General features: G+C 34.9%; 1 protein-coding gene across 1 annotated transcript in view; it reads right to left on the minus strand.

Moving 5' to 3' along the window:
* Positions 1 to 1,383: 1,383 nt before the first annotated feature.
* LOC135801722 (inositol-trisphosphate 3-kinase homolog) overlaps positions 1,384 to 15,745 on the minus strand; it is a 28,178-nt gene continuing 13,816 nt past the window's right edge. Inside the window, 5 exon segments of the mRNA XM_065315227.1 lie at positions 1,384 to 1,926; positions 2,011 to 2,320; positions 2,322 to 2,584; positions 2,651 to 2,929; positions 2,996 to 3,202. Of these exon segments, the coding sequence (XP_065171299.1) occupies positions 1,846 to 1,926; positions 2,011 to 2,320; positions 2,322 to 2,584; positions 2,651 to 2,929; positions 2,996 to 3,202 (1,140 nt within the window). The 3' untranslated portion in view covers positions 1,384 to 1,845.

The following is a 15,745-nucleotide window of genomic DNA, read 5'->3' on the forward strand; positions in this document are numbered from 1 at the left end:
ATAAAAGTTTCTGAAAAGGAAACCTAAAGACGATTTTAAAGACGTTAATTTTAAATCAAAAAATCAAAATATTTGCGACGGAAATCAAAGAAAAGTAAAAGAGGAACAATAGGGCATCTTTATTTTTAATCATGAAAAACAACTAGCGACCAAACCCAGAAAGCCGCCAGAAAATCAAGAACGTAGCCGACGGCAATTTTAATCTTTTTAATTTGTGCGATAAACAAAAACGAAACAATGTATTGCATTCGTAATGCAAATCAACGATGGTGCCAGTGCTAGCCACACAAATTATTTGTGTGCTTAAAGACCACGCGGTTAGAGTAAAAACAAGTAAAGCAAATATTGGATTTGATTTTCATATGACTGAGGAAATGGAAGAACATACCTGAATGCAAAATTATTAAGACCTTAATTGCGCACATTGTAGGAACGATGAAATACGCCTATAATACAAAGACTCACTCTACGACGGCCGACGGAACATCACTCACGCTTTACCTCTGAGTATGTAGAATCCACGTTTAACGAACACCGCACATCACTCACGCACAATCGAAGGAACATTGTGAAATATTACATAATAACGCGAAGAAAAAGGTACTCAAATTACTGTAGAGAAAATGTGCGTGCAGATCACCTGACGACATAAATGAGACTAACATGGTGCGCAAGCCAACCGCGTGACGACCGTACAAAAATTGCAAGCGATAAGAAAACATGTTTGTTTGTAAACACTGACACTTTCAGTGTGGTAGTGCAGAACATGAAAAGAATTGTATTCGAACTATTAATTTCGATAAAATTTAATCGAAATGCCTGATAATTTAATTCTACATCGATTATTTTGGTAACTTTCGACAACATTAACCGTTTTGATCCTATTTACAATTTTAGGGAAAAATGCATTCGTTTTTCGTACACCTTTTTGTTCTTGTCATAATCGCCAAAAAGTTCGACCCTGTTCTTCGACCGAAAAACATTTTAATAAAATGGTTCGACCCTGTTCTTTGACCGAAAAAAATTTAAGTAAAAAAGTTCGACCGTTTTTCGAACGAAAAAAATTTAACAAAAAAATTCGAACAAAAAATTTTGAGTAAAAAAGTTCGACCCTGTTTTTCGACCAAAATAATTTTGACAAGAAAAAGTTCTTCGACCCTGTTCTTCAGCCAAAAATAATTTAAACGAAATAGTGCGGCCCTGTCTTTCGACAGAAAATATTTTATGCGACAAAGTTCGGCCCTGACTTTCGACCAAAAAAGTAATTTAAAAAAACAAAATTTAGCCCTTTTTTGGAAATATATAAAATATTACAATAGATACAAATCTCAAGTTTCGAACAACATCCGGGAAAGATGGAAAATGCAGAAAAAATGAAGTCGATCACTTGTGTATAGCTTATTATTACAAAAAATAATTTATAGATCAATATCCAAGTCAATCATACAATAAGTACAACGATATTATTTACATATAAAGCCATTCTCGTGACGGTGTTTCGAATAAAATCCTATAGAAAATAATCCCTTAGGGACCACGCTTATAAAAAGTACAAAATCGTACATCAATGTCGCAAAATTAACCATCGTTCTGATTGACACCAATTCGTTGTCATAAATAAGTTCTAACAACTAAGTAAAGTAAGTAATTGACTAGATACATAGCATTCTCATAAAAAAGTTCGTTAAGTTCATTGGTAATACTTGAGAATTAAACAATTATGATACATCTTAGAAGTTAATTGCCGATTTCGTCGATTTTCTCGGTTCATTCTTTGTTTCGTTTGCAAGTAAGCAACGCTCATGACTAGAATCTTATTAATTTTATTTATTCTAACGCAGTCTTCTACGTTTTCAATGTGACGGCGTTGAGGGTTTTCCTAATGCGATCGCTACCGCACTTACTCGATTGAAGTCCATCGATAATCTGTAAATAAAACAATATTTAATTATAAATTTCGTCAAAACGAAAGAGTTCTTGATGAAAAATTAGATTAAATATAATACTTACACTAATCAGTTGATCGAATCCGTAGAGCAATCCTTCTTCATGATTTCCCTGCTGCCACTCGTCTCTATGCGTGACAGTCATACCAGCAGGCAGTGGAAGAGTTTTCGCAAAATCGATGAGCCATGCTCCCACTTTATTGTTATCATAGATGATGAATAAACTGCTGCCGATGACTTCATGCCTTTTGAAGTACTCCGATTGTTCAATCTTTGAGCGCATTTCCTGCAGTCGATTTACCAGCCGCTGTTTGACGTCCGGTCGACCGTTCAGGAACATATCAAGGGTGTTGACCACTTGTTCCGTGGATTTAACTTTTAAGATCAGTCACAGGAGCGGAACCACGGCACTTCATTGCTTCGATGCGGAACCCATGATTGCAGGATGAACTCTGCTGTTCCCTAAATTGCATGTACCTCAGTTTAGTAACAGCTCCCTCAGCGTGTTCTTCGGGCGTAGGTGCAGTAGGATCAATAGCAATCATTTTCTGGTAGAGGTCTGAACGTGCTGTGGTTTTGCTCACTTCGCTTTCCAGGAAGGTTCTCGTTCCCATTTTGATGTCAATCACGTAAGGGTCCTAATCAACACAAACACGTACTATTAGCACACATAAATTGCGTTTCTTTAGGAGTAGTCAACTTACCTTAAACCCATGTAAAAGGTCTTGCAATTCGATAAACTTCTCGCCTTGGTATTCCACCTCGCGGTAGTATTTCGGGATAATGTCATTAACAAAGGCGTCTTCCGAAACTGCTTCGTACACGATGCGTTCTGTGGCGTCTTGACTGCCAGACCGCTTCTTCCAGACTGTTCCAGGACCTGCAGGCGCAAGACTATCTGGATGTCCCGATAATTGGAACCAGTTTGAACTGCGGCTCTTGAGAAGGACATCGCTTGCGGGAGCACTCAAGTCTAACGCATTCTATAATAACCACAAGAAAATAATTAATAAACCGTTAATATTGATGTAGTTTAAATGTAAACTTACAATTGCTAAGAATTTGAGCAGCGACATCTCGTCCTCTTTCCCCTTGCCGTTAACGTTCGGCGCGGAAACTTCTTTAATTTGATTCTGAGTCTTCAGGTTTGTCTTCCTCCAGCGTTTGAAAGCGCTGCTGCCACGGGATTTGTTCTGATGGCGCGATTTCCACGCGTCCACATCGTTCAGCTCCTTTTCGGTAGCCTGCAAGAGGAACTGAAGTTGAAGAGTTAATTATTACATACGTCTTGTATAATGTTCGTGCATGAGTGCTGTGCATGAACAAATTTCAATGACAGAGATAAAGCTAATGCTAATCTGTGGCGTGCGGTTGGTCGGCATCGTGGCGGCAACAGCACCGATTATTGAACAAAAACACGATGATAATTGTAATCGTGAGCGCACACGGCGTGCGTCAATAGCGTATATCGATGATTGAAAAATCGCAGCCCGGAAAAACACACGCACAAATGCGTGTGCGTAAACGGCTCCTAAACATGAAGCTGAGTTAAAGTCGTCAGGACGTTAACTTTCCAAAAGGCGACACGATAAAACAAGCGCCGACGTTGATTGCTTCGACAAATATAGTCTAATTAGATTCGCAATGAGTGTCGACTGCGAAACAATCGCTAACAACTTTTGTTTTGTGTGTTTCTAACTCAAAATAATATCGGAGAGGAAAAGTACTAAATTAACGCGCTCACAAACTAATGCTAAATTAAAATTTCGCTGTGTTCTCACAACTACACACCAAATATTCTTTAGTGTTTACGTCATACACCGCATTATAAATGCACAACGTGTTTCCAACAAAAAGAAAGTTTTGGTTGGATGAAAATGGATCGCAATGTTTCTTTTTTTGTCTTGACACTTACCGATAGCGTCTTGCACTTAAGGCACATTAAATCCGATAGAAACTCGTTGTAGGATTCCTTGCCCTTGTTAGTGACGAAGTTTACAACGGCCGGTACCATTTCGAAATGGTTTACGCACATTTCACACTCGTGAGCACAAAATGAATTGCAGACCAAATCTGCGCACCTCACAAACTAGTAATCCAATGTTAATCCAAATATATCTTTGTATGTTTAGTCCGATCGTACACAATGTTGTGTTGTTGCACTGACAATGAACGATGTTTTATGATACTCAACATTTAACAGACCAAGCGTGTTTCAATTCGTGTGTCTCGTGTAATGCGAATGAATGTCGCTGAGTTGACTGAGCGCTCGTTGGGTGCGCGCTCGGTTTTACTACCGACCAAGCGGTTGGCGCATGCGCAGCACGATCTAAAAGTAAGTGCGCTTCGTCTTTTCAATTCTAGCAAGACCGCAAGTGTAAGCAAAGTTTATTCTAGTATTTTATGTGGTTCATGAATCAGTTTATCACATTAATTTTTCCACACTTTTTACCGCCATCATTTTCTAATTACTCTAGATGAGTATGATGCGTTAGGTTGGTGGTACATTGATGAATATCGAATTTCCCGATTGAAACGCGACGCTGGGACTGATTTGTTGGCAAATTGATCGATGAAAACACGTAAATTCACATGCGTAACTGGCAATCAATTTACGTAATGGGCATCTGCGCGTTGGAAAGTTTGCAACGTGATCAAAATAGAGAAGAACCCATTTTTTGTGGCGTTTGCTTTCTTTTGACGGAAATTTATAAATATTATTACTCATGAAAAATTTTATTTGGACTCTGACTAGTAAACTAAAACAAACTGTCAATGTTGTTGGTAAATTGATTTTAAAATAAATTAAAATAAATTAGCTTCTAATTTTCTGCAAAATTAGATAGTTGAAACAAAATAAAAACATTGAATAATATCTTTGAACTTGACACTGAAAATGCATTAGGGTTTTTTAGTGTTAATTTAATTTTTTTGTTCGCATTATTTAATTGTTTTGCGTTTTCCAAAATTCAATTGAAAGGTTAACATCTTTGTATTCATACAGAAAGAATTGATTGAATAATTTCGCTAAAAGCAAGTGAAAACAATTTTTCAATTTGGTTGATATATGTTAAATTATGTAAAGTACAATTAGCATAGGAGGTGATTTTAATAAACAATGCATTAAGAAGCATTGTTTTATTAAAATCGTGGATAATATTTAAGTGAGCTCGTGTGCACGTGCACCAAAAACATGAAAATAATTATTGTAAAAAATAAATATCTCAGAAAAACTTAATTCGGCACTAAAAAGGAAATCCGAAAGATAAATTATTTTAAGATTTGAATGTTCAATATATATTATGATCGTGTCGAAATAAGTTATTTCTATTAATATCAGTGTGGCTAATTTCATCGAAATGCAGTAAATTTTGTCCAAAATTTCAATAGCATATTCCTGTAAGTTTGCAATTTCGTATAACTTAATGACGCAGGTTGCAATTATGCAATATCGCCATTGTCATGGCGAATTTTACGTGTATGCAATCACAAATATCTACTACGTATTTCGATAGATACTAAACCATTTTACAACCACTAAGCAAGAATTCATAAATATTTAATAGCAATTTAATATGTATGAAATTCAATTCGGTCCTTCAGAAGTACGTAATATCAAAAACGACTATTTACGTACTCACTTACTGAATATCGAAGACGAAGACGGGATTTGTTTGCGTGTTTAATGTGTAATTATATTAACACGCGCATTATGTTTCATATTTGATGTTTTACGAGATTGTCGATTGTTCAGTAGTGGATTTTTCTTTTGACGCAAGTCGAAAATGTGGAAAGCAGAAACCATGAAAAACACTCACGACATGACGCAGGTAAATCGAACGCATTCTTTTAATATTAATCATAATCATATTAAATTATTAAAATGTAGATATTTACTTTTTATTTAATTAAATTTGTACTGATTCTATTGAGAGTTACGCCAAAACACTCAAAATATTTTACGCTGCGCAAATAGTCGGTATGATAAAACTCATTTTGATTGTATATTTATTTGGGTGAATCAAACTGAACTGAAATATATTTTCCAGATAAACTAAATGACTAAGAAAGTATACAAGTATCAATTGATTTGAAGGAACATGTTTTGATCAGAAATTTATGAAATATTCTTGAAATAAAATTTGAAATTTATCAAATATGGTAATTTTCACAAGTATTTTAGGGTGGTTAACAAGGATTTTAGGATGTTTAATGTAACAGTCCTTGTTAAAAATCAGTTTGACTCAAGACTTAAAAGAAAAACTGATATAAACCCTTCGAGACCCCAAAATCAGCAGGAAACATCTCGAAAGTTCACTATCGTCACAATGTATATGAAATCAGAATATATTTACGCACGCAAAAACCACGTGACGATGACGTTGATGGTTTATTGATTCTTCCAGGGATTCCGAAAAAATGGGAAACTTAACCGACACGATGTGTTATTCTACTATTCTTCGCAAATCCAAACCACAAAATGTAAACGAACACGCCAAAAAACTTACTACGCACAGTAAAAACAAAAAACTAACACATTCCTGACCGAACTGTCACAATGTTTTTGTATAATTTTAATCTCTCACTTGTTCCTTGCTAAAAAAAAACAAACGTAATTGAATTGTTTTCATCTTCTCAAGCCAACATATTAGATCATTCGCGGATGTTTTGTATTTATCTCCTGAATAGCTTCCGCATGAATCAACGAACTAAGCGTTAACAAATTTCAGTCATGATTAAATTTTCAGAAGTGTTTATTTGCATTTGTGGTGCGTATGAAATTCAGTAGTAAAATGTTAGTGATAAGTACACATTGAAAGGATTGTAATGAGAAAAATAATTGTAAGAGAGATGCGCAAACACCACAAATGCGCAATTCACGCCCGTTTAGCACCTGCTTTAACACTTCAATGTTTAATTCCTTTGTATCTGAACAACCAAAAAGCTTGTGACTGAGAAAAATACTACAACAATTGAGTATACAATAAGATGGTGCACACTAAAACACAATGAGACGTAGGTGTACGAAGAAGGTGCGTCAATGGCGGCTTCACACTTAGTTTCAAGTGTTGATTTTGTCTGGCACAAAACGAAAAATTAAACCTTTTTTCTAAATAAAACCCCGATTCATTCCACCCAATACGCAAATCATTTTAAAATGTCGTATACTGTAGTAAATTGCTCCTAAAGTATGTTAATTGTTTGCGCACAAACCGAATGTGTTCCGCCGGAAGTCGCTTGAGCGCTTCGTCACCGAAACGCACGTCATCAACCTCAAGCGCATGAATGCGCTAATCGGAACTCAAAAGAAATTCAAATTTAAACTAAACAATTCACATGTGCACTGTTTCCACGACTTACTCAATAGACTACTACTACACAGTCTTACTACAAGTCTTACTATAAGTAATTGATGGTTTCGAATGCGGAACTAGTCATCGCTCACACTCATGCTCGTAGTATGACAAACCGTAACAAGCAAAGTTTTTGCGATCATTTTTTTGTGAATTCAAGTGATGGACAAGCGTCAGCAATGTAATTCGCACTAATAGTGATTGAACATGAGTGAAACGCTTTGATCATTAGTCATAATATGCGAATCATCACTACCAGCATCATCAGCACCACTAGACCAATACAAGACGTTTATGACAATATAAAAACAGCAAAACTTTCGATTTTTAATAATGCAAAACACGTAAACAGGTAAACACGTAGTGTTTTGACAAAAAAACGCGTTCAATATATCAAAAAACATTAATTCGTTTAATTTACATTGAATTCAATACATTTTTGCATTAAAGTCATATTTATTCAATAAATTATTCACAGTGAATCATAAAGCAAACCGAAATATAAGCGATTGAAATTCATAAACGAACGGAAATGCATCGGAAATTCAACTACGAAGAATTTAAATATTAAAGTCAAAACGTGAATTTATTGTATTTTAAAATGAGTCATATTTCAACTCTAGAATGAAAAAAAAAATACTCAAGATTAGATTAGTGATGATTAACTTTCTGATAATAAAATGTAGGCAAAGAGATTAAAATTACTCACACGATTTAAGTATCAACTAAAAAATTAATATCTATAAATTATGTTATTATGTTATGCTATACCTTATTATATTTTACCGTTTAGCTTCTTGAACCATTTTTCACCGCGAATTAATTCAATGACGCACGAGATTCTTACAAATAATTATGCAGACATAACTACAAAAATAATTCACGTCTATTCTAAGTTCTAACATAATTCAACCAGTGTTTTCGTCTTTGCTCTCTTTTGAAATAAAATAATTACGTTCTATTACAATAAATTGGGCATGAAACAAACCATGAAACACACTAGACTTTGCTTTATCGGTTTATCCATCGCAATTGATGTGTTTTGTACGCGTCGATTCCGTCGGTATTAAACGCTCTGAACCAAAACAAACTATGGCAAATGATTATTTAATTATATCATTGCATCAAGTATCTAGTAGTGGAGCGGTGTGCATCAATGCCTCGCGCATTCGATCGACGTTTGTTTATCCGCGCGGGCAAATTTGCTTACAAACGTAAATTTTTAACCACTGATTTCGTACGGTTAGTTCACGCTTCTGTGCGCGAATGGCCGTCAGCATTTACGTCCAACTGCCGATAAAACAATAACAATTATATCTGATAGACATGTATAATTTCTTCTATAAATAGTTGCAAATGTTGAAATTGACGCAAATCCCACATAAATATATAGCTAAAGTAGAAAAATCAGAGAGTTGTTTTCAATTAAGTAAGTGTATTTATATTTTTATTTTTATCACGAATTTCTACCAAGCTAATGTTGATTTTTCAACCCGCGCGTGAGATTTCTTAGAATGCCTGGTGGGAAACACTCTTGTTGATAAAGTGTACAATATAATTACAAAATTATCAACAAGTAATACAAATATTGAGTCTTGTGTATGTAAGTTGAATGTGTTGATATTATGATGCAATTCGTCTGTTTATTTTGCACGCTTATTTTCACGATTGAAAGTTTGAGTTATGGGGAATGGGGAAGTTGGATGTTGATAGTAACTTTTACACACTCCGTCTGCAACGCAAATCCGACGCTAATTATAGCTTCATTAAAATTATTAATAAATTTATACAGCAAAATACGTAACGCACAATTTGATTTCGTGGAGAAATTATCACAAGACCGCTGATTATTCGGAATTTAATTAATAAATTACAATTTTTGCAATTAGGCATGGATGATGCAAGATTCTGATCATGTACCCATTGGATGCACACCAGAGTTCGGACAAACTTTCCAAGTTAAGACGAGATCGTGGCGTACAATAAAAATATTCGAAAGCTTTAAATAGACTTTAAAAGTAATTAAGTTCCTGAGATAAATAAAGACAATTCATCTAGTCACTAATGGATACATATTGGTTGACTTGATTGACGTCAGAATAAAATTGTGCAAGACAAATTTCTTCCGGAGTTCGCGCGAAGAGTTACCTAAAGCGGTTCAACGCACTCTCATGACGCACATGCACAAATTTCGCCAGAAACCGTTCGCCAATTATAGCGTAATCAAACGGAATTATCTAAAATATCTAAATGTGTTAATTTTGTAAAAAATTGACAATCGTTTAAAATGTCATTCTCTGGTATGTTTCTAGATAGCTAACGTTCGAAGAAGGCTCTTGGCCGTAGTTTTCTTCCAGAACTACAAACAAGCTGTCAAAAATTACGTATGCAACCCTCCTGTCATGCTTAGAATTATATAGTTTAAGTAGGTTCTCTAGTTATACTTTCAATCGCTATTACAAGCATTATAAATGTGTTTGTGGTGATTTACAGCCGGATAGCAAGTAAATATATTAAATATACATTTTAAATTTCTTGCAATACAAAGTCTCCATCGATTATAATTGCATAGAACGCAACTATGTTGAGTGAAAGATTCGAAAGAAAAGAGCGGCCCCGAAAACAAGCATATCAAAGACCGAAAAGTCGTTCAAATTTGGACGTTCTGTGCGCAATGGAAAATGCCGCCGTCGACTAGTTATCAATCGCACGCCGTCTCACGTGAAATTTCAAACAAATACAAATTATTATCGCGCGCTATCAACGGCCAAAACGCCGCAGATCATCCAACGTCAACGCCAACGTCTCACTTTCGATAAATGGCACTTTAATATCGTCGCTTTGGTGATTGCTTCGTCGAACACACAATTCGAATAGAACAACAGAGACACGAATATCTTCGTTTGGCCTTTGCCGGACTTGCATTTGGCATGTCAAATATCTTCGTGGTCACGTAGGCGCTCGCCGCTAATGACCGCCCGACCGACGGGTACAGGTGGTAGGCAGCCGGAGGTCGTGCAGGCGCATGCAGAAGAAAAACAACGGAATTTTACCGAAAACGCATCGGGTGCACGCCGTTTTCCATTAGCGTCCGCTTTGAAATATGTGTATCGCAATCGTTGTCTCTGTTCGACGTGTAAACCGGCGTAATGTTGCGTCGCCAGCGCGCCCATTACGGATTTTGGATGTGATTAGCGCTTCAAACTACTGACGACAATTTATATTTTTTATCATTTTTGTTCTTTTTAATTTTCCGTTCGATAGCGAACTTTTTAATGGCTTTTTAACGAAGAGGAAAATTTTCGCCAACGTAATCTTATATAATCGGTTATGGTCATTCATTAATAACCGTCAAAAGTCAAACAGAAACTGTTTATGTAGTAAAAGTGCAAGGCGCGTGCGGATTTTTTGATCTTTTGTTCGAAAGACGTCAATTTATATTTTGCTGATGCCGTTTTTGTTTGCAATTTTAGAATTCACTTTGCGCAACGTCATGTTACGTGACGAGATTACTACAAACTTACAAACATTAGTACTATTACTACTATGTATTACTACTGGATGATGGTCGTGCGGATTTAAATTAAAACACTTCGCTGACGTTAGCTGACGTTATAAGATGCGATTAAAACGTTTTCCTTCCGCGTCTCTCGACGCATGACGCCCGCCTTTGTGGTTTGCGCAATGCTCGACCCGCATTTCGAATTTGTTGTTTGCCTGTCCGACGCGCGTGTTATTTATAAACACACATCATATTGTTATTAAATATACGCGGGGCTGAAAATAACCCGCTATTAAAACTAGTATTAAACAAAGCAAAACATGCACAAGTTGCGTACGCCTGACGTTTTCCTGATAAATTACGCGTAAAATCTTAAAATAAACGCCAGAGTAAGCGCTTATTTCACACGCTTACAATGTGGTGATTAAAAAGTCGATCAAGGACGTAATCAGTGATTACACAAATTGTTGAGTCTGTTCTCGAACGCAATCTTATCTGTTTCAGGCACACTTTATTAGTTTTATAATCATTTAAATACTAGAGTCATTTACCTTGTGCTTTTTACGAAAAAATAAATATTTCAATTAATGAATGAAAAAGAAAACGATTCAACCTTAGGCCAACGTTAGTAAAAGTAATTACAAGTAAAAACGAACCGGTGTAATCGATAATTCATTTGCCGACCTTTCTTATTAAAACCTACTTACCGATTGCACACTGGTGGCCTATAAGATATTAATTACATTTTACATTCGCGCTCGGTTTGTTTAATTACAAATTTAAATTCTTGTCGTTTTTATAAGAACTCGTTAGTTACATGTCAGTTAAATTCCAAAACGACTAAAGATAACATTCAAATTATTATAGTAATTACATGCAAATTTCCACGTGACAACAAAATTTACAAATAAATTGAATTTCATAGAAATTTAAAAAAATTCAAAACTGCATAACTAGATAGCAAAAAATACAATTATTAATTTATTAACAATGTATCAACATTTCGCTGCTGAAAAGCGCGCGCTCCGTATGTGCGCTTGATAATATTCCACAAATAGGTTGAATTGTTGATACACCGACATGACTACGTACACGATTGACGCACGCATTATAATTTGTTGTATTAAATAAATTATTCATTATGCTACGGTTTTTATTTTCGTCGCAGCAGCGTAACGTTAGTAATAGCATGGGAGTCAATGAAAACCGACGAAAATTGTATAATTACATCAATATTCCACATGTTTTATACGGAATGAAATTATAGGTCAACTGGTCAAAAGAGTCAAGTTTAAGCTTTCGGCAAAAAAAAGTGTAATTTAAATGAAAAATTCAGTTTTATTCATGCAAAACGCGAAAATTTACATACAAACAACACTTGGTACGCCCAAGTCACGTATTTAAAAATAGTATCGATATAAATTATTTGCAGGTTGTGTAAATTAAAGCAATTACGCGCACAATTACGACCGCACATTAAATTTTAACATAAAAAGAAGTTAAATTAAGTGCACTGGTATTTTATTGTACTAATTTTAACATTTACGACTCCTCGCTTTAAAAATATCACCAAGTTTTGTTGCAGTCTTAGTTTTATGAGTTTATAACGGGATTTAAGACTAGAATCCTTTGATAGAAGTTTAAAAGATTAAACGGGGCACGTGTTGACACGTGCCATTGTTGATAAACATTTATAGGCACACGTTAATGCAACATAATTAGTTCTATTTTAAAACCAGACTAGGATTTAACAAAAACTTCCAATGTGCAATTTGTATGCACCCAACTTGCTAATTTTTGTGCTCTACGTCAATCGTTTTTTCTTTGCCTACACGTGGATTTTCTCATCCTGAGACTGAGCATAAACATTGCACAATGTACACCTACTTATTGCAAAATTATTGCAAATATGCGAATGTGGACGTGCGTGTTGCTCAGGTGGGTATAATTATTTGAACGTGTTTTATGCACTTGCAAATCCGCAAATATATTCGTGGTGAAGGCGTCTGCGCCTGGGCGGTTTTTTTCTCCAACACGAGCTAAAAATAAAAATAATGCATATACTGTGCTCTCACTAGCCTGAGCTTAATATCAATGACTCGCAGAAGTTCATGTTTATACGATGCAAGCAAATTATGACCTAAATTATTACTATTGTCTTATTTGTCGAGACAATAACAGAGATTAAGGTTTATGTGTGTGAAAGATGGCCGACTTTTGCATCGTTTTAATAACAGAGAATTAAAACGCAGAATAATTAATAAAAAGACGATTTTTTGAAATTTTTAATTTAATTTAATTTTCGACTTCTAAATTTCAATGATAAATTTAAAAAAAACATTGTTTTTTCTTCTTGTAAAATATGATGTAGTATACCTAGTCTTGACAAACAGTCCAAAAATACCAAATCTCATATAAAACAACTTTTTTATTGATTCACAACCTGTAATTAAATTGCAATACGCGTTATATCCGCTGGATTCCTCCCGAGGTTGTTGGCGCATAATATGCAAGCACACGACGCACACACACTGAAAACACCAGCGCGAACGATGAACGTTGTTGACATAATGGCGAAAATATTTGCGAAAACCAAACGTGCATTGAATATCCAAGCAACGGCAGCCGCGCTTAAAAAATCACCTCAAAAACAACTCAGGAGCAGTCAGGATTATCAATTAAGTGCTCATTCGCAATTCCAATCCAGTATCATCATCGTGTACGTATCGATTCGTAATGTGGTCACACAAGCCGTGCAAAATCATCGACGGAATCGTAAAATTTAAGAAAACAACAAGTTAATATCGTGTAATATAAAATTAGCACATTTATATAGTTATAGGAAAACAATTCGTGATAAGACGGAAAAGAAAACGGATTTGAATAATTTACTTGCAGCAATGCATAAAAACATGGCAATAAAATACAACGAGTTAATAAAGTGTATTGTTGTCAGAGAATTGCGGAATACCTTTCAAGTATAGATTTTTTTGTTAGCATTTTGCCATTCTGTAAATTGATGGGGTAATTGTGAAGATGCTTGTTTACGAAATACATACAATCGGAAGAATACAACTGCAATTTTCACATTTATACTTATACAACATTGTAAATTGTGTAAAAGTGATATAATCTTAAATTATTTTATGTAATATATTCATTGCAAAGTGTTAAAGTTTGCAATTTACAACGACCTTGGAATATATTGTTATTATCGCAATTGTTCATAAAATAATACTTTTTTTAATCTACCAAAAAAACAGACTGTTAAAAACTTCTAATTTTAAGAAATCGACTCAACAGCGACTTCCATCCAAGTGTAAAAGGTAAAAGTAAAAGAAATATCTGCGCGCTAGTAGCAATGACGTCAATGGTGGCATTCGCTCGATTAATCGCTATTTTATTCTCTATTTTCAGCATAAATCTGTTCGCCTCGGTCGGTCGCTACCGTTGCGTTCTGACATCATTCCAGTTACCTGTGTTTTCATTTGAATCCACTTTACTTTACTAACATCAGCCAAGAACTCAATTAATAATACAAATTTTAAACTTTCGACTAAATTTATCCGCCGAAAATGCAACACAAGCAACAAATTCTTCTCTTGTATGCAAGTGTTCTAGATATTTGACCCCGAAATATTTTGAATGGAACCCAAATCCGTCTGAACCAAAATCTCACAAAAATGAAACAAAACTACCAAAGTGTATAATTTCACGAGTCGAAAACAATGTGATTCTTATGGTTCTTATACACAAAAGTTTAGAGAACCGTTAAACTGTTGAAAATTGTTACGTTGAGTCGGTTCGACTTGAATTGAAATGAAGCCAAATGAAACGGTACGGAATTAAAGTCAGAGTCGGCGAAGTTATGTAGGACCGTCGCCGGACGCGGACACGGAACTGCCGAACGAGTGCGCGCATCCGAAAGGAGAATGATCTCCTGAATTTCGTTATTACCTTATTACATATTTGTTTTTTCAACCATCGCCACGAAACGCGAGTCGTCGTTTTAAATTTAACGCGTGTATTCAGTATTTACACATTCATTTTGTGCACATATATACCAGGCTAGCGGATGTTAGATGTGATAGAAACTAAGAGAAACCTAAATCGTGTTGAGGTAGTCTCCAAACAACTTAAAAAATTAATTTACAAATTAAAATTCAACAAATACATCTACAACCAACTTTAAAATGTTTCTAAATAATTCTAGAATAATTTTCGCACTATCGTAGTTTTATATTTATGGTAGAAATGAAAAAAATCTATTTTCAAATTTTGCACTTGTGCAGAAATAAATTTCAATCAATATTAACGTGCGTCACAAGAGTATTATTGGAGATTTTAGTGTATTATTTTATTATCCTTGGACGAATCGTCGCGTTACGAGTTGTTCTCCGCTGGTGTTTTGAGGCCACGACTAATAATACTATTATTTGCTATTTTTACTATTTTCAAGCTTCGCTATGATCTTTTTACGCCACTGATATGCGGCGATTGTATTGCTGAGCTCTACGTCAAGCGTAACCTTATCAAGCGATGTTTACACGACTATTTTAAATATTTCAAACATCCAACAACAGAAAACATTCGCACTTTAAATGTTTGATTGCTAAAAATACTCATATTTTGCAATCATCTCCTTCAGCTTAAACAAAATGTAATTTTATAATTTTAACCAAGCAGAAATTAATCTAAATAATTGGTCACATCTTATCAAAAAATTGTAAATGGTGAAATATATCAACGTTTGATTTATTTTACGCTAGATAATTTATTTACTTATTTGACTAGCCATGAAAGTAAAACATGTAAACGCTAATGATCACTGTGTCATTTTTGCGCATTTTTCAACCAGTTCGCGATTTACGACACATATGAATTTATATTGTGTCGAATTGAATGTTTTATGATCTGGTGACATTTATTGATTGCTAGTTTTG

Source organism: Atheta coriaria, unplaced genomic scaffold (assembly GCF_025399875.1).
Source record: "Atheta coriaria isolate IRGN ID8LTWV9N9 unplaced genomic scaffold, Caltech_Dcor_3.1 hic_scaffold_12_pilon, whole genome shotgun sequence".
Lineage (NCBI taxonomy): Eukaryota > Metazoa > Arthropoda > Insecta > Coleoptera > Staphylinidae > Dalotia > Dalotia coriaria.